Raw genomic sequence first — 25,060 nt, 5'->3', positions numbered from 1 at the left:
CTTGCCTTGAGTTACCTTCGAGAATAACCAAGGGAGTGTTTGATTTGTTAAACCATCCAAACAGAATAGGTTGAATTTCTGACAGGGAAACTATTACAGGTTTTGTTTATAATTCAGGGGTCCAACACTGATGATAGTACTGTCAAACAAGTCTATGAAATCTATGAAAATGATTTATCTGCAACATGTTATACAAGATGAAGTGGGGGTCCCTGCTTCATCTCCCTCTCAGCTAAGGGGTCCTTGGCCTGAAAAACGTTGAAGACCCCTGGTTTACATGTTAAATTCACCTGGCTGGAGGTCCTCAGTGGCTAGGGTTGGGAGGGAACATCTATTTTGCTGGTTTTGGAGCAACAAGCCGTTCGGCTGGAATTGTTGCCGTTTGAAACACTTCCAGGGATGTAGTAGGACCATAGCCTGGTAAACCCTCCCTCCGGAAATCTCATTTCCACCTGGAATCAAATGGAAATGAGATTTCCGGAGGGAGGGTTTACCAGGCTAGTAGGACCAGGCAGGGAGACAGAATGAACCTTTGTTCCATCCACAGGAGTTATTGGAAGAAAAAGAGAGTAAAACATCTGATAGTACCAATATTTGACTTGCCATCCTGCTGAATCTGTTATTCTCAAATTCAACACTTAAAGCTCATTTATACTAAGACTCGTGCCAGAGATAACAGATTTCTGACAGAAAAATGTCACATAATTTATGTGAATGTCTGTCAGTTGAAAATCAAGTTACTTTCTGCAAGTTGTATGACTAAGTATAAAGAAGGCTTCAGTAAGAACAGGGGCTTAACCTCAGTGAACTTAGATAAGGATGTTGACAGAATTCCCTTGCTCAGGTAGCGGTTGAATTGGACCATTGGTTTGACTTTGGTCCACTGCAGGGAAGTATCTGTAAGCACTGCAGACTTCTGGTATTGATTGATTGATTGATGTATGTACTTTTATTTGGTAAGACATGAGAATCACAGTACATGGAAGTACAAATTCACAATACAAGGTCTACTAAACTGGAAGACTCATTAAGCACTTGGCTTGTTTAAGATGAGAACCCCATGCACACAAATCATGATGACATATAAGAGACAGACAGATATGGTATGCAAAAACAAGTTCAACAGTGTTCATAAAATGAACCCAAGGCTGAATTTGCCTATTATTGGGGGGAGGTGATATTCCACCATCGACACAGGTAGCCCTGGTAAAGAGAGCCTGATCTTCATAGGTCTTCAACTCTACACAGAGCATTGTTCCTTGTAGTAAGTGTGGCCAGAGAGACACAGAGAGAGAGGACATAATCCTCCATTAACTGCTTGGGGCTATGGAGAAAACAGCGAGGCACTTTAAACATAGAGATGACCCTCTGGACCGAGCACAGATCTTGTGGTTCCTATTAACAGATTAAAGGAGACTTAGTTTGAGGCTATGAATAATGGCTAATTTATACTTTGTCACACGACTGTGTCCCTTGCTGAAGAGAAACGTTTTTTCAGTAAAAAAAATTGGATTTTCAGTGAGTGGCACAGTTGTATGATGAAGTATAAATTAGGCTGGACTCTGGATAAGAACAAAGCCATTATGCTGCTTTTGAGTGTCCAACTCAAGCCCATTCATTTTGAAATGTTAGTTTAACTCTCTGGTCTGAAAACACAGAAGTTGCTTGTTCATTTCTGAGGACTTGTTGAAGACTACACTGATATTAATTGTAGATCTTTAGCAAGACCATTTTTCTAAATACTGAAAACAATGTCTCCATGTCTTGATACTGGCCATATTAGTGGGAGGTCTGATAGAATATAGATAAGGACAAGCTGTTCTTTGGTCCCCTAAGCCTAAGAAATAACTCTTCTGGCAAAAGATTCATCCTGCTAGTTGACTTTTGTTGGTATTCACTTTGAAGTGCATGTAATAAGTCAAAATGAAAATAGTGTTCCATTCGGTTTGAGGAGGAAGGGGACCTTTGGAAATTCTGTTTCAGCTTCAGATGGTCATGAGTGCTCAAAAGGGGCCTTTAGGGGGTTAAAGGAGTAGTTCACCCAAAAAAATTACAATTTTCTATCAATTACACACCCCATGAAGCCTTGAATTCATGGAGATTTTAGTTTTTGTCGCAAGACAATTTGATGACCGGCGAGACTCAATTGACCAGCATTTTGAGTCTCCCACAGGAGACTCAAATTATTGGCTTAGGAATGCTACAAAAACAAGAAAATTTATTTTTTTGGGTGAACTATTCCTTTAAGTATGATTAATTAGGGACATTATTTTAGACGTGGGAGCTGGGAGGCAAACTGGTGACTTTGCGATTACATGACGACCTCGCTACCCACTAAGCTACAGTAGGGCCACCCCAAGTTCTGAAAATTCTCAACTATCTAGTAATTGAAGGGGGGGGAACATTACTGTAGGCTGCATCTATCTTTCACAGTAGAAGACAATGGGTCTCTGCACAGTATTTTCAGGAATTCTGTGTCTTTTGTTTAGAACTACGAGCTCTGTAATAAAACGTCATAACTGTATGCAATATGTGGCATCTAAAGTAAAAGAAAAATAGAACTACTGCATGAACAATGAATTGAATCATGTTTTAATGTCAAAGTCAAAAGCAGAAAGCCAAAATAGAATAGGCTCTTGTGGGTTGTCCAATTACTAGATGCTGGCGTAAAGTTCATCTATCTGTGGCTGGAACAGTGCTTTCACCTCTGCCCTCTTGGCCTTGAGTGTAGGAGTTAGAAGACCATTCTCAATGGTGAACAGTTCTGGATGGAGATGCAAAGCCTTCACCTGTAGGTGAGAGAAAACCATGTGGTAACATTGGAAACAAATAAGAAGTTGACATTGTATTTGCAATGTGGGAAGGTCACCAATTTCCCCCCAGTAATGGGCCGTCCACACCAAGCACAAAATATACAGTTTAAAAAATCATTCTAACATTATAAAGCATTTTATAACAATTTATAAGGTCACGTATCATGAAACGTAATTGCTGGTCACTCAGACCTTTTGGCCAGGATCATAACGTATTGTAATCATAGTTTAATACATAGTCCTACATGTAATGCATAAATGTAATAATTCATTATGTTTTATAATGCATTAGAATTACTGTTCTAATGCATTATAGTGTCATACTGTAAGTGACTAAGTGATCCTTGGGTGCTTTAAGTAAAATGAAATAGCATTAAATATATGCACAATATTCAATAATTTACTTAAGGACCCAATGACCACTTATAATCAATATCAAACTACATTGCATTATAACAGTGACTATAATGCATTATGATCTATCACAACTATGAGCAAGTCTGGGGCGAATACTCTATGCTCCTTACAAAAAAAGACCAGCAATTATGAAGTATTATGATACTTGACCTTACGGCAGACGTAGCTGAGTGGGTAGAGGGGCTGTCTGGGTGGGTCTGTGTCCCAAAGCAAGACACTTGACCCCGAACTGCTCACTGGCTCTGTATTAAAAGGGAACCACTTCTCCTACTGTAATAGTTAGGATGGGAAATGGGGACAGATTCTACAGCGCAAATATACTGTGCAAATACCCAAACAACTAAAGGGAACACAAATATTATTACTGCTACAACATGTCATTAAAGACTTTTTAATGGGTTATTGTTATAAAGCATTATGCATGTTTATGGGACTACGGATGAAATAAGCTCTACGCTAAATCCGGCATATTTACACCTAATCATGTATTTGCAATTCATAATCATGTTTTAGTGTTCATGAATATGCACCGTCCCGTTCAAATAGTAAAAAGTTAAATGAGCGCTTATAATTATACATTGTTATAAGCAGATTATAATGCATTAAAAGTATGTTTATAATGCATTATAGACATGGGCTTCATAGAAAGTGTTAACCAAACTCAAGACTGGTTTGCTTTGATTACTTTAAATTTGACACCAGCACTTCCATCATTTCCATCCTAACTGAAACTTAGTTGCACACTGGTGTTGCATGCCTTAAATAGCAGATATACAAGCTCACAACGCGGCACATTTGTGAGGTGTTGTGAGCTTGTAGATCGGCCATCTACTGTGAGGCTTTAGTTCACCAGCAGATGGAGACATTTCTTTGGTTTATTTTGCTCCTTTAATTTTCTGGTACTGTGTAACTCTGCAAAGAAAGGTCATTTGCGTCTGGTAAAGCCTCTGCCTGTTAACAGTCCAATATAATTTGACCTAAATTATGTATACAATAGTCAGTTTGCAACTGTATAAAAATAAAAAATCATCTAAGAAATTCCCTAAATTAGAAAACAAATGTTTAAGAAGTAGCGAGAGTAGCAAGCTCGCGACGCGTTGTGAGCTTGTCGATCTGCTATTTTCACTAGCCCTGAAACATGCTTGTGACAGACGAGCATCATGTGAACCATATGGCTACTATTTTCACTAATCACTAGTTTGGGTGCCGGCCGGGCAAACATCTGATTTCTGTTTTGGGTCTTGAGCTAAAAAGTTTTGGAACCACTGGGTTAGCAATACGTTCAGAACTTCAGGTAAGAGGAAACAAGTCAGTGTGGGTGTGTGGGTGAGGGCTATCCAGCTGCAGCAGCATTGGAACGGCTGAGTCCCTGAAGTAAAACAAGCTATTTTGTTTCTGGACACGAGATGGCAGTATAGGATTTTTACTGTCCCCACATAGGCTACTTATTTCCCATTTTAAGTTATCACCACAAAATCAGAATGTAAATATGTCATAAATTCACATTTTTAATTGAAAATTATTGTCTTGTTTTTTTTTTTTTTTGTCATTGGAGTGTCCATCACTCACAACTGGTTTAAAATGGCAATTCTATTGCAATATACAGTGGCTATATTATATGCACATTGCTGTCTGATAGGCCTATAGCCCATCATTTAGCCTCATAGCATAATTGCCTAAGTAATTTTTGGGCCAAATTGACATTTCTCCCTAACTCTACTCTCCTAGCACTGCTGCTTCATTGTGCCTTATTGCCTATGTCATCAGCCTATCAGAATACTTGTTACATTCCAAAAATGACCAAGGCAATTTAGAACTTTTTGACTTATTGAATTATTTTGAATGTAACAAGCATTCTGAACATAGGCAATAAGGCAGGATGAATCAGCAGTGTTAGGCGAGTAAAGTTAGGCTGATATAAATAAAGGCAGATAAACATGACAAAATGAGTGTTTTTTCATGGCTGGCTTTTTTTCTTGCCTTGAGTTACCTTCGAGAATAACCAAGGGAGTGTTTGATTTGTTAAACCATCCAAACAGAATAGGTTGAATTTCTGACAGGGAAACTATTACAGGTTTTGTTTATAATTCAGGGGTCCAACACTGATGATAGTACTGTCAAACAAGTCTATGAAATCTATGAAAATGATTTATCTGCAACATGTTATACAAGATGAAGTGGGGGTCCCTGCTTCATCTCCCTCTCAGCTAAGGGGTCCTTGGCCTGAAAAACGTTGAAGACCCCTGGTTTACATGTTAAATTCACCTGGCTGGAGGTCCTCAGTGGCTAGGGTTGGGAGGGAACATCTATTTTGCTGGTTTTGGAGCAACAAGCCGTTCGGCTGGAATTGTTGCCGTTTGAAACACTTCCAGGGATGTAGTAGGACCATAGCCTGGTAAACCCTCCCTCCGGAAATCTCATTTCCACCTGGAATCAAATGGAAATGAGATTTCCGGAGGGAGGGTTTACCAGGCTAGTAGGACCAGGCAGGGAGACAGAATGAACCTTTGTTCCATCCACAGGAGTTATTGGAAGAAAAAGAGAGTAAAACATCTGATAGTACCAATATTTGACTTGCCATCCTGCTGAATCTGTTATTCTCAAATTCAACACTTAAAGCTCATTTATACTAAGACTCGTGCCAGAGATAACAGATTTCTGACAGAAAAATGTCACATAATTTATGTGAATGTCTGTCAGTTGAAAATCAAGTTACTTTCTGCAAGTTGTATGACTAAGTATAAAGAAGGCTTCAGTAAGAACAGGGGCTTAACCTCAGTGAACTTAGATAAGGATGTTGACAGAATTCCCTTGCTCAGGTAGCGGTTGAATTGGACCATTGGTTTGACTTTGGTCCACTGCAGGGAAGTATCTGTAAGCACTGCAGACTTCTGGTATTGATTGATTGATTGATGTATGTACTTTTATTTGGTAAGACATGAGAATCACAGTACATGGAAGTACAAATTCACAATACAAGGTCTACTAAACTGGAAGACTCATTAAGCACTTGGCTTGTTTAAGATGAGAACCCCATGCACACAAATCATGATGACATATAAGAGACAGACAGATATGGTATGCAAAAACAAGTTCAACAGTGTTCATAAAATGAACCCAAGGCTGAATTTGCCTATTATTGGGGGGAGGTGATATTCCACCATCGACACAGGTAGCCCTGGTAAAGAGAGCCTGATCTTCATAGGTCTTCAACTCTACACAGAGCATTGTTCCTTGTAGTAAGTGTGGCCAGAGAGACACAGAGAGAGAGAGGACATAATCCTCCATTAACTGCTTGGGGCTATGGAGAAAACAGCGAGGCACTTTAAACATAGAGATGACCCTCTGGACCGAGCACAGATCTTGTGGTTCCTATTAACAGATTAAAGGAGACTTAGTTTGAGGCTATGAATAATGGCTAATTTATACTTTGTCACACGACTGTGTCCCTTGCTGAAGAGAACCGTTTTTTCAGTAAAAAAAATTGGATTTTCAGTGAGTGGCACAGTTGTATGATGAAGTATAAATTAGGCTGGACTCTGGATAAGAACAAAGCCATTATGCTGCTTTTGAGTGTCCAACTCAAGCCCATTCATTTTGAAATGTTAGTTTAACTCTCTGGTCTGAAAACACAGAAGTTGCTTGTTCATTTCTGAGGACTTGTTGAAGACTACACTGATATTAATTGTAGATCTTTAGCAAGACCATTTTTCTAAATACTGAAAACAATGTCTCCATGTCTTGATACTGGCCATATTAGTGGGAGGTCTGATAGAATATAGATAAGGACAAGCTGTTCTTTGGTCCCCTAAGCCTAAGAAATAACTCTTCTGGCAAAAGATTCATCCTGCTAGTTGACTTTTGTTGGTAAGGATCGTATGATCGCATGTGTTCTTTTTTGTATGAAGGAAAAGCGCTGCCTACAGCGTCTTTTCTGCTAAAACATCATAAACTGACTTCAATTATGTAAACTTGGAAAAGTTTGGAAAGTTCAAAATATTGAAGACATTTTAAACTAGTAGGTGTAGATGTGAAATTAATCAAGATTGAGCAACAGCATGGCATATTTATCACCTAAAACGTATCAAGCTTATCTTTTCTAGATAAGCTGTCAAACGAACACAGACTTGTCGGTGTTCCGCTTCGCTGGCTGTCACCTCTCGCTTGGCAGGGCACCACTGTTGGCTTTCTCCGTATGGAGCAGTGCAGGTTATAAAGTTTTTGTTAGGCAGGAGGAGCGATACTGGTGGTAGTCTCTGTGGTCAACAGCAGGGCGTAGACAGACCATCAGCTTGGACGAGCCGCTCTGCCACATGTGGATAGTTGTGATTGGACCATGATACAAAGTGGTCCACATTATGAGCACGTTTCTCATAAAGCTATTCTCAACTTTTAAAAGCGCTCTGCTCTGCCAGAAAAATTGCTCTGACCAGCACCTTCTAAAAAGTGGCCGCTATGCTGTCGCCTTTAGGTCATTTCTCATAGGGTTGTTAAAAGGAGGTGCCTATTTTTTCTGAAAGGCACCTAGTGTGAACAGAGCCTTATAAAACTGTGGTATTCACTTTGAAGTGCATGTAATAAGTCAAAATGAAAATAGTGTTCCATTCGGTTTGAGGAGGAAGGGGACCTTTGGAAATTCTGTTTCAGCTTCAGATGGTCATGAGTGCTCAAAAGGGGCCTTTAGGGGGTTAAAGGAGTAGTTCACCCAAAAAAATTACAATTTTCTATCAATTACACACCCCATGAAGCCTTGAATTCATGGAGATTTTAGTTTTTGTCGCAAGACAATTTGATGACCGGCGAGACTCAATTGACCAGCATTTTGAGTCTCCCACAGGAGACTCAAATTATTGGCTTAGGAATGCTACAAAAACAAGAAAATTTATTTTTTTGGGTGAACTATTCCTTTAAGTATGATTAATTAGGGACATTATTTTAGACGTGGGAGCTGGGAGGCAAACTGGTGACTTTGCGATTACATGACGACCTCGCTACCCACTAAGCTACAGTAGGGCCACCCCAAGTTCTGAAAATTCTCAACTATCTAGTAATTGAAGGGGGGGGAACATTACTGTAGGCTGCATCTATCTTTCACAGTAGAAGACAATGGGTCTCTGCACAGTATTTTCAGGAATTCTGTGTCTTTTGTTTAGAACTACGAGCTCTGTAATAAAACGTCATAACTGTATGCAATATGTGGCATCTAAAGTAAAAGAAAAATAGAACTACTGCATGAACAATGAATTGAATCATGTTTTAATGTCAAAGTCAAAAGCAGAAAGCCAAAATAGAATAGGCTCTTGTGGGTTGTCCAATTACTAGATGCTGGCGTAAAGTTCATCTATCTGTGGCTGGAACAGTGCTTTCACCTCTGCCCTCTTGGCCTTGAGTGTAGGAGTTAGAAGACCATTCTCAATGGTGAACAGTTCTGGATGGAGATGCAAAGCCTTCACCTGTAGGTGAGAGAAAACCATGTGGTAACATTGGAAACAAATAAGAAGTTGACATTGTATTTGCAATGTGGGAAGGTCACCAATTTCCCCCCAGTAATGGGCCGTCCACACCAAGCACAAAATATACAGTTTAAAAAATCATTCTAACATTATAAAGCATTTTATAACAATTTATAAGGTCACGTATCATGAAACGTAATTGCTGGTCACTCAGACCTTTTGGCCAGGATCATAACGTATTGTAATCATAGTTTAATACATAGTCCTACATGTAATGCATAAATGTAATAATTCATTATGTTTTATAATGCATTAGAATTACTGTTCTAATGCATTATAGTGTCATACTGTAAGTGACTAAGTGATCCTTGGGTGCTTTAAGTAAAATGAAATAGCATTAAATATATGCACAATATTCAATAATTTACTTAAGGACCCAATGACCACTTATAATCAATATCAAACTACATTGCATTATAACAGTGACTATAATGCATTATGATCTATCACAACTATGAGCAAGTCTGGGGCGAATACTCTATGCTCCTTACAAAAAAAGACCAGCAATTATGAAGTATTATGATACTTGACCTTACGGCAGACGTAGCTGAGTGGGTAGAGGGGCTGTCTGGGTGGGTCTGTGTCCCAAAGCAAGACACTTGACCCCGAACTGCTCACTGGCTCTGTATTAAAAGGGAACCACTTCTCCTACTGTAATAGTTAGGATGGGAAATGGGGACAGATTCTACAGCGCAAATATACTGTGCAAATACCCAAACAACTAAAGGGAACACAAATATTATTACTGCTACAACATGTCATTAAAGACTTTTTAATGGGTTATTGTTATAAAGCATTATGCATGTTTATGGGACTACGGATGAAATAAGCTCTACGCTAAATCCGGCATATTTACACCTAATCATGTATTTGCAATTCATAATCATGTTTTAGTGTTCATGAATATGCACCGTCCCGTTCAAATAGTAAAAAGTTAAATGAGCGCTTATAATTATACATTGTTATAAGCAGATTATAATGCATTAAAAGTATGTTTATAATGCATTATAGACATGGGCTTCATAGAAAGTGTTAACCAAACTCAAGACTGGTTTGCTTTGATTACTTTAAATTTGACACCAGCACTTCCATCATTTCCATCCTAACTGAAACTTAGTTGCACACTGGTGTTGCATGCCTTAAATAGCAGATATACAAGCTCACAACGCGGCACATTTGTGAGGTGTTGTGAGCTTGTAGATCGGCCATCTACTGTGAGGCTTTAGTTCACCAGCAGATGGAGACATTTCTTTGGTTTATTTTGCTCCTTTAATTTTCTGGTACTGTGTAACTCTGCAAAGAAAGGTCATTTGCGTCTGGTAAAGCCTCTGCCTGTTAACAGTCCAATATAATTTGACCTAAATTATGTATACAATAGTCAGTTTGCAACTGATGGTGACCTGCTCAAATGACTTGAGTCCTCCTTCTCTGCCCAGTTTGGTCATGTCAGCGAGAACAGCCTTCTTGATTTCCTGCAAGAGAAAGATCATTTGGTGATCACAGCCAAACATAGTCACATAAGGAGTTAACCTTCTGAAAATCGACAAATCATTATAGAACTGTTTATTTGAAAATGTCCCACTAGTGCATGATGTCCATTTGGTATTTACATTATAAGCAGTATTCATAACTATCAGGCATTTTACAGACTTGTCATTTCTTCAGTTTGGAAAGAAGCAGAGGTAATAAACAAAATGCTTAGCACAAAGCATCAGCTGTATGATGAACAGCACGTCTGACAGAATCCTTACCTTGTTTGTGCACAGTTCCTCCAGTGAACCATTCAAGCCTAGTTTCTGAGCAAAGCTTGGAAGGACCTCAGCATCTGGCACCACAATCGCTATCAGGCTCGACTAGAGAGACACAGAGGGGTCAGAGAGAGAGACAAGAGAGAGGGATCATGCAGGATTTGATAACCCCCCCCCGGTCAATAATTTATCACCAGTGGGGATACGTTTTTATCCCTGTATCTGGTCAGACTGAATTAAATACATGCATTTTCTTTTTGAGAAATGTAGTCTGTCTGGTAAGTTTCATAATTGTTTGATAATATCACAATTTAACAATTTGATTAAAAATGTAGGCTATGTTAACCACATTAACCCTGGCATCCCTGTTTTGGGCTAATTTTCCAAAAAAAATTAAAAAATAGCAAAAATTACAGAACTGCTGTGCGATGCATTGTGAGCTCACAACTGTGAGTGGCTATTTTTGTTACTATAATGTGCCATACAAAGGTATCTACATACTGTAAGTGGTTAATAACCCCCCCCCCCCCCACCCTGGGTACACATTGTACATTGTTAACTAGATTTACCTGTAGACTGTCTCCATGCACGAACACCTGGGCTATGGGTTCGCTGCGTATGTAGACGTTTTCAATCTTCTCTGGTGCTATGTACTCCCCCTGAGCCAGCTTGAAAATATTCTTCTTTCGGTCAATAATCTTCAGGACTCCACTCTGACATGGAGCACAAAAGCGTCATTCATATGCAGTCTGTCATTTGATAAATATCTAAAATCCAAAATGTTTTTCCATGATTTACAATGCACAGGGAATTAACACGTCATGTATTTTACATTGTCCGTTTGTGTTGCAATATGGATACGTTTAGGATGCAGTTAGAAATCACATTGCTATTAAAGTGTTGTTATTCGTTATGCACCACTCAAAAAGGACACTTAAGGGTAGATTTTCATACTCAATAAAAGTTACACTCAGGATGTGTACAGTACGTTACAATGTGTGTCTTTTGGTCTTACCGGTAGCCATTTACCAATGTCCCCAGTGTGAAGCCACCCATCTTTATCCAGGGCCTCTGCTGTCTTCTCTGGGTCTTTCAGGTACCCCTTGAACACATTTTTGCCCTTGACACACACCTATCAGAGACCGTGAAAAAGCAAACATATGATCAAATAAAATAATGTCAACATCTGGTGTCTACATGGTAGGTTTTACTTAAACATTCCAGCCAAACAGCTGATATCACCAATTAGTTCCTCCCTCCCTGTTTGAGTGTGTCCTAATTAATGAAATCACCTGATGTTGTGACGGGTTGGTAAGACAACCTCCGCATTCAATTATATGCTGTGATGCAAGGTTATTATAATATAGTGCTGTGACATTATAATGTAGTTAATTAAAAAAAAGCCAGAATGAGTTTCCTCAGGGATAATGGGGATTAATAAGGCAAGAAGCATCCGTGAGGGACTCGGACTAAAGCCGCTGCTCCTTTGCGTAGAAGGGAGCCAGTTGAGGTGGTTTGGGCATCTAGAAAGGATGCTTCGTGGTCACCTCCACAGGGAGGTTTTCCTGGCACATCCAGCTGGGAGGAAGTCACGGGGCAGACTGAGGACCAGGTGGAGCGATTATATCTCCACACTGGCCTGGGGATGGATGCCTCCAGAGCCAAGTTATTGCATTGACACGTCACAAATGTCCAGTCCATACATTGTATAGGGCATATCCGTGTGCTCGCCACAGACACACAAAACGTAATATTTATGTTATGGATAAATATTAGTTTATACATGTCATTGAATCATTGAGAGAAATTTAGTTCAAAATTAAGTCCATTGTCATTTACAATGGACGTAATATAGTTTCTGTGGGATAATGCACAATTAAGAATGTTTAAACAAGACTCAACAAGACAGTTGTTGAGTCCAACAGCATGGCTTCCCTGTGCAATCTGTACTGTAGCTATGGATGGCAAGTTACTAGGTGTTCAGTTTGTGAATGAAGCACCAATGTTGTGCTAATGCGGCAACATGAGTTTAGCAGTGTGAGGTGAGCTGTGATTGGTGTAGCAGCATTAGCTAAGCTGTGTACAGTAGTTTGCTGTGCTTTTCTGGGGACATACAAACATATAATAACATACATCCCGACCAACGCTGTTCTTAACGGCTGGCCCCTTTGGCACTACACTGTAAAAAAGCTACATTGACTATGTAACCCTTGCATGTTAAAAGTACAACCCCTATGTCAATCACTAATTCAGCTTTGACTGTCAGTTTCTATTAGACTTACCTCTCCTTCACCATTGGAGGCAAAGTAGTTCATGTCTACAACATCCACTAACTTCACCACATTGCATGGCACTGGAATCCCAACATGGCCTATGGAAATCAAATCAGAACAAATGTTCTGCTTGGCAAACGTGATGATCAAAAATTGTAAGCTATGCATGTGGTAACCGTCTAGGTCTCCTTACACACAATCCGTTATTGCAGTTGCTGTTCCACTGTATTGTGGAATTGTAAAAGTTGACATTGTTGTGTGATTTAATGTTGAGCGGCAGGTGCCTGGAGGGTGAGAAGACCATGCACCTCATCTTGCGCGCCGCCTTACCCCTTATGCCTAAACTTTGTAGGCATTTTTTACTATTTTCAAAAAACATCATAGTTCATATATCTACAAGCCGATCTACAATCTCACAACGTGTCAATGTAGATCGGCCATTTTCAAGATTTTAAAATGTTTTTCAAAACAGTAAAAAATGCCTAAAAGGTTTAGGCATAAGGGGTAGGCAAGATAGGGCTCCATGTTTCGTGTTGTGAAATTTAATACATACCAGAGGTGGCATCTCCAGGCATAGTACAGGTACAGCCGGCAGTGCACTCTGTTTGGCCATATGCCTCAAAAATCTAATTGGAAGCAATCAAAATAAAAAGTAGGCTCAGGTGATTGTAACTGGGTTGTCATGTCAACATGAACCAATCAATACCAGACCGATAGGTTAGGTTAGCTGTAAATCCCTACTCTCCTTCAAAACCACTCTAAAATAGCACTTACAGGTAGGTGGCTGCAATTCGAAACTGGCCCCTGTAAAAGCCTAGCCCCCCCCCCCCGGCATGTTTTATATTATAATACAGTAGGAGTTCATAATGGTCAACTAAATTTGGTGCCAATGGACACAATGCACCTTTCTTGCATTTATTATAAAAGGTAGTTACAAGATCGTGACAAATGTGCTACAAAAGTAAAATTTAACTTAAAATATTATAGTTTGTTGATGTTCCATTCAAGGCGAAGTAGAAATATAGAAGTCTGCAAAACAAGAAAGGATACTGTAGCTTTACCTGGCAACCCAGAGAAGCCCTGAGGAAGTCGAGAACAGCTGGAGAGATGGGCGCTGCTCCTGTTACCATGACCCGCACGCTTCCCCCTAGAGACTCCTTGAACCAAGACACGTTCAAGCACAAGTATTTAGAGAGCTACTTTCCCCCCCCCCAAGACACACACACACAGAGTATGGTGTCTTTTTTTGTTATTTGTACACAGCCTTTATTGGATAGAATGGTGCAAATGTTGCGCTTGTAAGCCATACAAGCCAGATACGCGTACCTGGACTTTGTGGAAGATGAGTGTGTCCCATATGCTGTTTTTCCTGATGACACCTTCCCTTACTTCTGCAAGTTTCCTCTCCACAGCAAAGTTCAACAGCCATTTCTTAAAAGGTGTCTTAGCTCCACTCTGAACCTATAGAGACAATTATATGTTCACATATTTCTTACGAAGACATAAATGACCATGAGAGAAATTTGGTTTTGTGAGAGTTATGCCTAATTTATGCTCCATTGCACAATGGTGTCACACGTCGAGATTACAAGCTCTGAATTTGTGACGTGTTGTGAACTTGTAAAGCAGCTATTTTCTGCACGCGACACCGTCGTACGACAAAGTATAAATCAGGCTTTAGGTAGAGTTTGGATATGAACGGTCTAGTCTAGCAGACAGTGTGTTCCTGGGACTGACTTTGTCATAGACACGGTTGAGAAGTCGAGGCACCACAGGGAAAATAGTGGGCCGTAGGGCTTTCATGTCATCTGGCAAAAGTCTGATGTCCCCCTGGAAGAAGCCCACTCTGGCCCCAGAACTATACATCACTGACTGAAAGAACACAGAAAGACTTCCTTATTCAAAAAAATCATATTCGTAAAAGCGATCTTCATTCAAGAGAATGGCAACGTAAAATGTCTTGTGTTTAAGAAATATATATTACAAACAAATTGATAATACACAGAAATGTCAAGTAGTCCTGTATTTTGCATATCTGGGGATTAACAGCTGGGCAAACGGACCATTTTTACACCGAGTTGAATTGAGGGCATGGTCACACATGCGTCAGAAGTGCCAAAATCATCTGCTTCCCTGTTCACTTTCAACGTTCCTGAAGCTTGGGAGTTCAACATTGGTGAACTTTGACTGGTGTCAACCAATGGGAAAAGAACACCGGGGTTGAATCCCTTTGGCAGCTGTTTCGCTTGTAGTTTTCTTTCAGTGAGCCGACCACGCCAACCTTGTCAAAATGCACTACACACCAGAAAACTGGCACCAGAGCTGGCTCTGACCAGCACTGCCCACAACCCACCCGCAAGACATGGGAAATTGACGTGTCTGAACAGTCGGCTTGCATTGGCTACAATGACTCCTGACGCAGATGTGTGACCATGACCTATAACACTCCATATTTTATTGTGACATGCAGGTGCAGTGTCCATATTTTACCTGTACAACCCTCTCAAACATGTGTGCCAAAGGCAGGAAAGAAATGCTGACATCTTTAGTATTTGGTCCAACAGCTATCTGTGAGAATCAAGAGGCCCTTGTTAGTAACAGGCCCGTTTACAAATGTACCGATATCATGAGTGCTGTGATCATCCATAACCAACTTTAACCCCCAGGCATCTTGGCGCTCATAGTCAGATATCCTTTCATGTAAAAAACTTGTCGCGATGCGACTCATTGTGATGTGATTTGTACTTTGGCTATTTTCAGCAAAGATATTTAGTGCAGAGCAAAAACAGGAGGGGCCTAGTATAGAGCCCTGGAGGACTCCAGTCATTACATTACAGTCATTTTTAGCAGACGCTTTTATCCAAAGCGACTTACAATAAGTGTATTCAACATAGGTAGGGAACGAAAACTACTAATCACCAGAAGTCTTTAGTGCATTATCTGCAAAAACAAGCAACCAAGAGTATACCTAGCGCTAAGGTAAAAGTGCAATATATCAGCTACCTATTTCCTTAAACAGATGAGACAAAATAGCTAAATCAAATGAGCATGAGCTAAAACAAATAAGTGAATCGACTAAACAAGATCCAATAAACAATCCAATAATCCAATAAACAATACAGCAATAGAAAACAAGCGTTCGTACAACTAGTTAACAACAAGTAGGTCAGGCAGAGAGGTCATCCAAGTATATATGGTTTTTAAGTGGTTAAAATGCTGTTACGAATGATCAGTGTGATTATGTAGTGCAGGAATCTATACATACTGTACCTCAAAGCTTTTGATCATGCCAGCAGCATCAGAGACCACATTCTCATGAGTCAGCATAGCTCCCTTAGGGTTTCCTGGGGAAGCACATAATCGCAGAGTTAGGAACAAGTAAGGGGCGCACCACAGAGAGCATATCTCCGCCAGGCTGAGTGACCTACTCAAGCGGTGTAAAGGCTGACACACCAAGTCGCTGTCGGGCCGTATGACCATCGATTACTGCCTGTGGCCGAAAATCATTAGTAGAATGTACGATTTCTACTGCGCCTTTGGTGATAGTGAGTGTCTGAGGGTTGGTCACCTGGTTAGCATGTAGAATAGGCAGCGGAACGCGTTGAGAGAGAGGGCGTGGCGGCTCTCTCACATTCAACCCAGTGTGAACAGGAAAGATTATTTGGACAACACAGAGAGAGAAAGAGCGAGAGATGGTGTGTGTGTGTGTGTGTGTGTGTGTGTGTGTGAGTGTGAGAGAGAGAGAGAGCAAGAGCACACACAGAGAGAGACATATGGAATTCGCGGACACACCCAATGTCAAATGAACATAAGATGACAGACATTTTTTTATTTGTAATGGTTGATAAAGCTCCTGTAGCTAGTTTAGTGGCCATACTGTATACTGCATGATCTGGGTCAAACGTGAGTTTTGTAATCACATTTGCCCTAGTGCAGGCAGCATTCACAGCACGCACCAGGAGAAAGATAGTGAGGCACAGAGTGAGTGAGAGATACACTGGCACTTCATAGAAACAATCATTTATTTTGGAAGGCACTCACTTCTGGCAAATTAATGTCATGTTCAATGTCGCAGACCAAAAACTCAGTAATATTTTTGCGAGGGCTAACAACGGTATAATGTCATTCATTCATGTACTCGCCCATTATGGTAAATTTATTTCCTTTCATGCAGTCAGAACAGCACCATCATCTGATTGTCAGATGTAGTCTTAAACCGTTACAATCTGTGCAGTCTGAGCTCAAAGAACTAAAATTGTGGAATAAATGCAACCATTTGTTGTAGCAGCATGCATATATATATATATATGTTGCATACTGTATATAACAGCATTATCAACTACTAGGAGGCACGCCCCATTTACACGCAGCAATCTCTCCACTTTTGTGTCTGGTGCACGCGCACACCATGTGCGTGTTGTCTAGTGGGCTTCAACTGAAAGGCGTGTCTGTTCCGTGTGTGTGTGTGTGTGTGTGTGAACATGCAAGAATCTCATGCGTGTTGTGTGTCTCTGTGTTGCTGGGCACATGCATGTGGCATAATGTGTCGCGGTCTCCGTGTCTGTTGGATTATCTGCGCTAGCACAGCTTGTGCCCAATTGGCTAGTTCAGATGCCACATACTAGTGGAGACTTTTAGCCTGACACTCAGCCTGAATTTTCATTTCGTTTCACTCCATTATTCAGTCTGAAAGCCCTCTCAATGCAGCGGAGTTCTGAGATGGGGGCGTGGCCAAAGTGGGACTCCACTATGAACCAACGCGATTGGTTCATACTGGATTGTCCCGATCCCGATTCGTCGTACAGATTTTCAACCAAGAAACACCCGCCTTCGAAAGCGTCACCAGACCCTGAAAGCTAGGCAAAGGATTCAGGGGGTGGAGCCAGGCTAGGAGACTTTGGCAACACCAATAACCTGCCACAGTCATTCAATATTTTGTCTACAAAAGGGTTATTACCCCATTCCCATTTATTCTGTATACATATATGATTGATGTGTGGTATGCAGTTTACAACCTGATTTTTGTGTGTGTGTGTGTGTGTGTGTGTGTGTGTGTGTGTGTGTGTGTGTGTGTGTGTGTGTGTGTGTGTGTGTGTGTGTGTGTGTGTGTGTGTGTGTGTGTGTGTGTGTGTGTGTGTGTGTGTGTGTGTGTAAACAAAACACAAGCAAAGAAAATCAAGAGAATGGAGTAAATGATCACCTGTAGTGCCACTGGTGAAGCATATGATACTGAGGTCATCTGGCTTTGGTGGCTGAGAGGAGAATATAGAATGAAAAAATGTATATCACCATGATCTGTTATGCATCCGATACTGTAAATACAGTAGAGACATGCGCGTTTGTACTTACAACTGGCTTTTGGAGATCGTTTTTCCCGAGTGTCTGAAAAACAACTTTAGCATTAGCAACAAACACCGCTTTTTAATCAAGACAATAAAAACATGATCACACACCTTTATATCTTATCTCAGGTACAATGTGTAAATATGTAGATCACTTGTTTGTTTTTCTTTGATTGATCTCTTTTCCCCCTTGCCCTTCCTCCCTTTCTTTTTTTCCTATGGAAATAACAAAACGATAGAACTTGCACGAAAACGAATTTCACCTACTTCTGTAAACCTGTGATGCGACAATAAAGCTGATTCTGATTAAGTACTTTCTGTCTCTTAAGGACTGAATTAAATACATGCGTTTCCTTTTGGTAAATGTAGACTGTACAGATATGCTTGATAATAATCACAATTCAACATTTTTATTACAAAATATATTTTAATCACATGAGCCCTGGCATCCCTATTTTGGGCATCATTTTAAAATGTGTCAAAACTTCCCAAAAATGTCCTTTTATCAAATAAACATGAATTGTGAAAATAGCAGATCTACAAGCTCACAACGTGGCACATCATGACCGCGTTGTGAGCTTGTAGATCAGCTATTTCCACTGTTTGTCATACGACAACGTGTATAGCCTAGAGCTTAAGTTGTTACAAAAATGCCCCCCCCCCACTCTTTAAAATGTTTTAAATAAAATGCCTTTATGTCAACAGTCGTCAATCGTTGTGTCCATTTGCCTCACCTCTACAGCCTCCCAGGACAGGATATCCACGCCACACTTGGCTCCTCGCTCAACCAGCTCAGAGTCGAAGGAATCCATAATGACAATGGTCTTGAGTACAGACGACTGCCCTGTCTCTCGGTTCTGCAGCAACATCTCAGCCTTGTTTTGTTTGTCACACAACACAGTGGAGATCTCCGCTGTAAGCGCGCACACACAAAAACAACATTATATCTGCGATAGTGGAGTCTGGTTCCATCAATTCTACACTGCTCATAATGATTGAAGCCACTCCACACAACTGTTGAACTATATTGTTTAAATATCAGTGTGGTTACAGGCCTTCGAATGTGTGTGTGAACAGAGAATGCAATGTGTTAATTTACAACCTGAGACGTTATAATCGTGAGATCATGTGTGGTATAATTGTTGTCTTGTGAAAGCAAGTCAGCGATGATCAGATTATATCAAATTAAATGAATAAGAAAATGTGAAGGTGAAATGTGAAAAGAGGATTAGTACAAGTAAGATCCCTGTGGAACTCCAGGGATTATTAGATTTAAACCAAGCCATGTAATTAACACCATTAATGAGGAAGAATAGTGGAAGAATAGAGAGACTCCAATTACCTCGGTCAATAATGAACACAAGAGCCTCAGGACCCAGAGTGTCGTACAGCGGAACAACAACCATGGAGTAGGTGTAACAGGCCAATTCACCAATAATCCACTGTGAATGAAAACGTTTCAGAAAAGGACAAACTTGACCATGAACTGATGGTCCCGTTTACTTTTTCCACAGTATAAATCCTGTGCTGAATTGGTGTCTTAGAACGGAATATCCATAATGAAGTACGCACGTCATCTCCAGGAGCACTGATGAATGCCCTGGGCACCCCGACAAGCTGTGACACCGCCGCCCTCCCAACTCACCACTTGAACGCCAGCATGACTATAGATAATAGTCAATTGCCTATCTACAAGCTCACAATGTGTCGCAACACGACGCATTGGTGATCTTGTAGATAGTCTAGTTTTGGCGAAGAGGTTTGGTGTAGACGAAAAACATTGCGTTCCAAGTACAATTGTAACTCGGGTCTGTCTCACTAAGACTAGAGAGTTTAAGTGGCTAACTTGTCAGCAGTGTCATCTTGTCCTACGAAAGGTCATCTCTAGCTTGAGGCCCCCTGAAGTCAACCCGTCCTTCCCTTCTCTTTTTGCATTGCCCATTCTTACCTCAGGTCTGTTCTGGGCAAAGATGCCAATGAAGGTATCAGGGTTCGGCTTCAGGCCCCCGTGAAGAAGCCCTGATCCCAAATGCTCTGCCCTGTCAGACACCTTCAGAAAGACAATAGTGGCATAAAGGTCATTTTGACAGTACAACAGCAGCTCACTGCCATATTGAATTGTATTATTTGCCAATGGCCCAAATGTGTTCATTTGATATTGTACCTGTCTGTACTTCAACCACTGGTATGGCTGTCCTGGGTTTCTGTAGCCTAAGCATGGCCCATTACCTACAGTACAAAGAAGGAATGGGAATTACAAGAACAAATATAATAGTGCCATCATCAAAACTAACATTCAGAGTGTTAGACAGTAGGCAAGTTTCAACAAACGTGACCAACGATAACAATTTAAAGTTTAATGTTATCTGATAGGGATGGGAAACAAGTTAAAAGCCATTTGAAGTGATGCAGTATATAGGCAGAGCCTACACAAATATAGGCAATAGGCTTTGCCTATATTTTTATATTCTAGGATAGAATATAAATAAAAGGTCAAATTAAAATAAAAAGTGAATTCACTGTAGAAATACTTTGAACTCAAACCCATACTAAATACTGGTATGGTGATATTAAGTTACTTTATGATCCCCTTGCGGAAACTTATCCTCTGCATTTGACCCACCCATCCAAACTACTTAGCAGTGAACAGCCACAGTGCTGTGCCCGGGGACCAACTCCTATTGTAATGTCAGTGCCTTGGTCAAGGGCAATAGCAGTCTATGTACCTAGCATGCAGGGTCTTTTGCATTGTGGTGCGCCTGCCATCCATAGCAGACTACATGCCTCAAGCAATTGAACCACAGCCCACTCTACCACTTACCGCTCTGCATTTCACATATCCTGAATGACAAGTAACTTATTATATATCATATTCTGCTCACCATTTAGTTGAAAGTGTAAGTTTAATAGACTAAGAAACTATAGAACGCTGAAAACACTGTTCTGATACTATAGTAGTATACAGTACAAGAGACTGATGGCCAGTTTCATTCAATGTCTTTATTGGTTTTGTTTATAGGCCAACTGAATGAGATTTTAAAAGTTCAAAATCGGTCCTTTAAATGCTTATGGTTCAGAAAGAGTAAAAGGGAATTGTGATGATCACCTGAAACTCTCAGACCCCTCTGGAAGACCTCGTAGAGGGTCTTGGCATCATCATAGTAATAGGATATCAGGTTGTTGTTGTCTTCCAGCACAGCGCTCTTCCTAGCTCCATCCTACACATGGACATGCAATAATATTCTGAAAATGTACAGGTACATTCACATTTTCACTACGGGGCACTGTTGCATGTTGGGTGACTTCCATCACCCTTATTCTTCAACTTAACAACTTCTAAAAATCTGCGTCTTTAATTTAACCTCGAGTTAAATTTGTATACAGTAATTGTTATAAATACATATGAATTGTGGATACATTAACATTGAATATGTGATGGTGCGTGCATCTTTCACACAACAGCCCATGACACCACAAATTAATATTATTATGGCAGAAAGACATTTCGATAAACACCATTTCTAACGGACTGAAGGCCCGGGACAGAGATTATGTTTTGCATTTGCTTCAAAAACACACCTCTTGTTGCTACTACAGATAATCCCACAGATTTTGTCCAAAACTCACAAATTGCTACACATCATCTCTGTTGTCACAAAGCCCTGGCTAGGCCACCCAGCCAAGCTAAGATATGCAAAACACCCCTTTCTAGTTGCCTCATGATATTGACAAGAATACTCATATTACAAATGTAATAAATATCTCTATGCATTTGGGTTGCAGTAATTTTAGAACACATAAAGCTTGGTAAATATTGTCACAGATGGGAAACCAAGAATGTTACCTTGATGCCCAGGGTTTGGCAGCAGAGGTTAGCAGGGGAACGGATGGGTGCGGGTCTGGTGTTGAGGTAGACCAGGGTAGCAGCTGCCAGGGCAAACAGTGTGACGATCGCTGACGTGGGCAGCGGGGAGAACAGCAACTGGAATAGGACTGACTCCATGCCGCACGGTCTACGGAGGGAAAGACCAATTTGGTGATGCATTCAGACTTTAAACTCTATTAGTTATAATTAATAACCTCCTATGATGAAACTCATTAATAAAACAGCTCTGTTATTATTTGTTGGCCATCACTTGGTGAGGTCAAAGTCAGCATTCATTGTGCAATTATCGTCCTTAAAGATGCAATACAAGATAGATGACTTCACTGATGCCCGAGATAGTCTACATTATAGTGTTTAAAAACCCCTCGTTTTTTCAATGTACATCAAATCTCTTCTCTGTTCTACATGCAGATAAGCTATTTTCACCAACTGTTCATGTGGTTAAAGTCATCCAAGTTCAGCAACACCAGGTTAATCAGTAGCCCCGTTTGGAACCTCACTTTCGTGGAGAGTGAGGTTCCAAACGGCGCTAGGTAATCAGCTGAGAAGTTGTTCGCAAAACACTGCTCATGATGATGGACCAAAGGAAATAAAGATATTATGGATGTAATGCATTTGATTCAACAAGGTAGCAAGTTACAACCACAGCTAACAGAGCTTCACTTAGATCAGTTCTTCCTAGAGTGATGAACCACCCTAATAAAAGCTCAGGGTGAACCATAGTTCAAAGTGAGAATTCAAAGGGCATCAGCACAAGGAGAATCCTACTAGATAACACATTGCCAAACCCTCAAAACACATATTACTGTCTCCATGCAAGACTTTCAGAGTCGTATTCATGTGTCGTGCATTCAGAATCTAGAAACTATCATTAACTGGAATTCAGTGGTAAAACTCGTAAAATAAAATAAAACACGCTGAAGTAAACCGCTAGCGGTCATCGTCATCTCTGTGCCATCAGATGGCTGAAGTTTAAACAAACTGCACTGCTCCACCTACCAGAGACAACACCACACTTGCTTACCTGCCAGTGGTGTGTCAGGGTCTCACAGTGGTCCTTCTCTCTGATGGCCCCTGACAGTGTGACACGAGAGTGTGCGTGTTGGTGTGTTTGCAGAGCAGATCGTCTTCCCCTGGTCTGCTGGCTGGTACAAAGAGAATGAGGAAGTTGTGTCAGGTAAGGCAAGTAGGCAACCTTTGAACTTTGGCCACTATCACTTCCACACTGATAACATGAGCACAGACCAAAGCCACTGACAGAAGACATCCAGAACTGTCCTTTGCAAAAATATCAAAGTAAACATATATTGTGCAAATGATTTACCCTGAATTTCAAACAAATGATTGATACCCATGATAACACTAAACAATGAGTGTGCGGAATATGAGTGAACATTTTCAACATTTAGGGAAATGGCCTTTCATTCATCCATAAATACATGCAAAAATCTATTTCAACAACAAAGTGTTCCGCTATATGAGCATGGGGCTACATTATCAGGATATTTTCAGAGGTCGGGCAGGATGTTAGGATGTTTGATTTCATTACTGGTTGAAAGGACTCTCACCCTTCTCTCCTTTCCATCATGTTCACAGTCCCTGTGTGTCAAATCTAAGTACTAAACATTAATCCCCCCCCAAAAAAGAAAAAAATGCTTATGTGTTAAAGTAAATGTAGTTATTGACACTGTCATTGCCTCAAGCCAAATGTATATTTCCTTGTACCACATTGTCAATCACTGAAACTAATCATCTTATTCATTAAAATAAATTCCAGATGGCAGCTTTAAAGAAATGCCTTCACACATTGTATTTGTAAAATGTCAAATTGAGGACCTGCACTAACAGCAAATGTTGTTCAGTTGGAATGGAAGTTATCGGAGTATTGTCAGAGCCTGTGTAAATGACAATGACATGGAAAAACAAACCATATACAACCTTGATAAAAATGCAATCAGTCCAACAGCCCTTCAGCCTGAACGTTTTCATCTTACCCTACCAGGTTGGAGACATGGCAATTGGTCTAAATATGCTTGTTAGTAAGGTTGTTTTATTTCTTTGGGGTTATCAGCATGCATAGGTGTGGTAGATTGCAGCAGGCCTGTTTGTAACCTGATGCTAAGGCAGCATGTTGGGATTTAACTGAGCCTTTCATTTCACTATAAAAAACTGATTATGCAAGTTCAATATTTTGTCAATATTGAAGTCAACAACTGACAACCATTTGTATCAAGTCCTCAATATAGGTGAAATTTCCAAATCATATCGAAGTTGCACGTTTGTGTTCTTCAAGGTGACACATTTGTGCTCCCAAGTTATTATTGTAATAATTTTGTGTTAATGGTAGAGTGAATCAAATGTATGAAGTCTTACTTATGCCTTGTGCCTGGTAGCTCAGCCAGTTACCATAATGCTTCTTGTGAGTCAGGAGGACGTGAGTTTGAATCCAACTCCTCGCATGTCTCCCCTCTCTCTGCCCTAGGTCCTCCCTTCCTGTCTCTTTACACTCTCCTATCTAAATAAAGCATAAATTGAAACAAATAAATAAATAAATAAAACAATCATTAAAAAATGCAAAATGGAGCTGTATGGTTCCTCGGCTGAAGCCCCTCTTCAGTTAGACAGCAAGCTGAACGAACGAGGTCTGTGAAATGCCTTGGCAAGATTACCTGGTGTGATTAGTATCCAGTAGGTTGTTAGTGGACAGGATGATAGGAGATCCCCAGGGGAAAAGCCAGAGCAGCTTAGAACAGCATCACCTTCTAATGTCTCATCTGCTCACCTGTGATCGTTATCACCTTCAACTGAACACAGGTGAGACTCCACACAGCAGAAAGGCATCATCTGCTTTTTGCAAACTAATGCCAGTATGTAAACTCACACTGATGTATTGAACACGCATATAAACAAATGTCTGTACCATTTATTTGTGATATGTAAAACATTATTTAAAAGATATGTATTTGTGGAAATCTGAAATAGGCTAATTATCATTACTTGAAGAACCCCACATTGAAAACAAAATGTGTACGAGCCCTAAGCAAAACTGTGTGTGTGTGTGTGTGTGT

The 25,060-nt window shown here is 40.4% G+C and overlaps 1 protein-coding gene across 1 annotated transcript; it reads right to left on the bottom strand.

Annotated features, from left to right (window-relative positions):
• Window positions 1-8,548: 8,548 nt before the first annotated feature.
• On the bottom strand, window positions 8,549-24,833 carry acsl5 (acyl-CoA synthetase long chain family member 5; the record flags this gene model as incomplete). The annotated part of the gene is made up of 22 exons (XM_080455708.1): window positions 8,549-8,683; window positions 10,144-10,215; window positions 10,495-10,596; window positions 11,061-11,204; window positions 11,507-11,623; window positions 12,774-12,862; window positions 13,318-13,390; window positions 13,826-13,921; window positions 14,091-14,225; window positions 14,502-14,636; window positions 15,255-15,332; window positions 16,035-16,108; window positions 17,965-18,016; window positions 18,114-18,146; window positions 18,841-19,019; window positions 19,449-19,548; window positions 20,055-20,156; window positions 20,271-20,335; window positions 21,213-21,324; window positions 21,951-22,119; window positions 23,009-23,137; window positions 24,775-24,833. 22 exons carry the CDS (start codon window positions 24,831-24,833, stop codon window positions 8,549-8,551), a joined length of 2,250 nt encoding a protein of 749 aa, XP_080311834.1.
• Between the last annotated feature and the right edge of the window lie 227 nt (window positions 24,834-25,060).

The sequence above is a fragment of the Gymnoscopelus braueri genome, assembly GCF_963280865.1.
Source record: "Gymnoscopelus braueri genome assembly, chromosome: 17".
Taxonomy (NCBI): domain Eukaryota; kingdom Metazoa; phylum Chordata; class Actinopteri; order Myctophiformes; family Myctophidae; genus Gymnoscopelus; species Gymnoscopelus braueri.
This window is presented reverse-complemented; position numbering and strand designations above follow the sequence as displayed.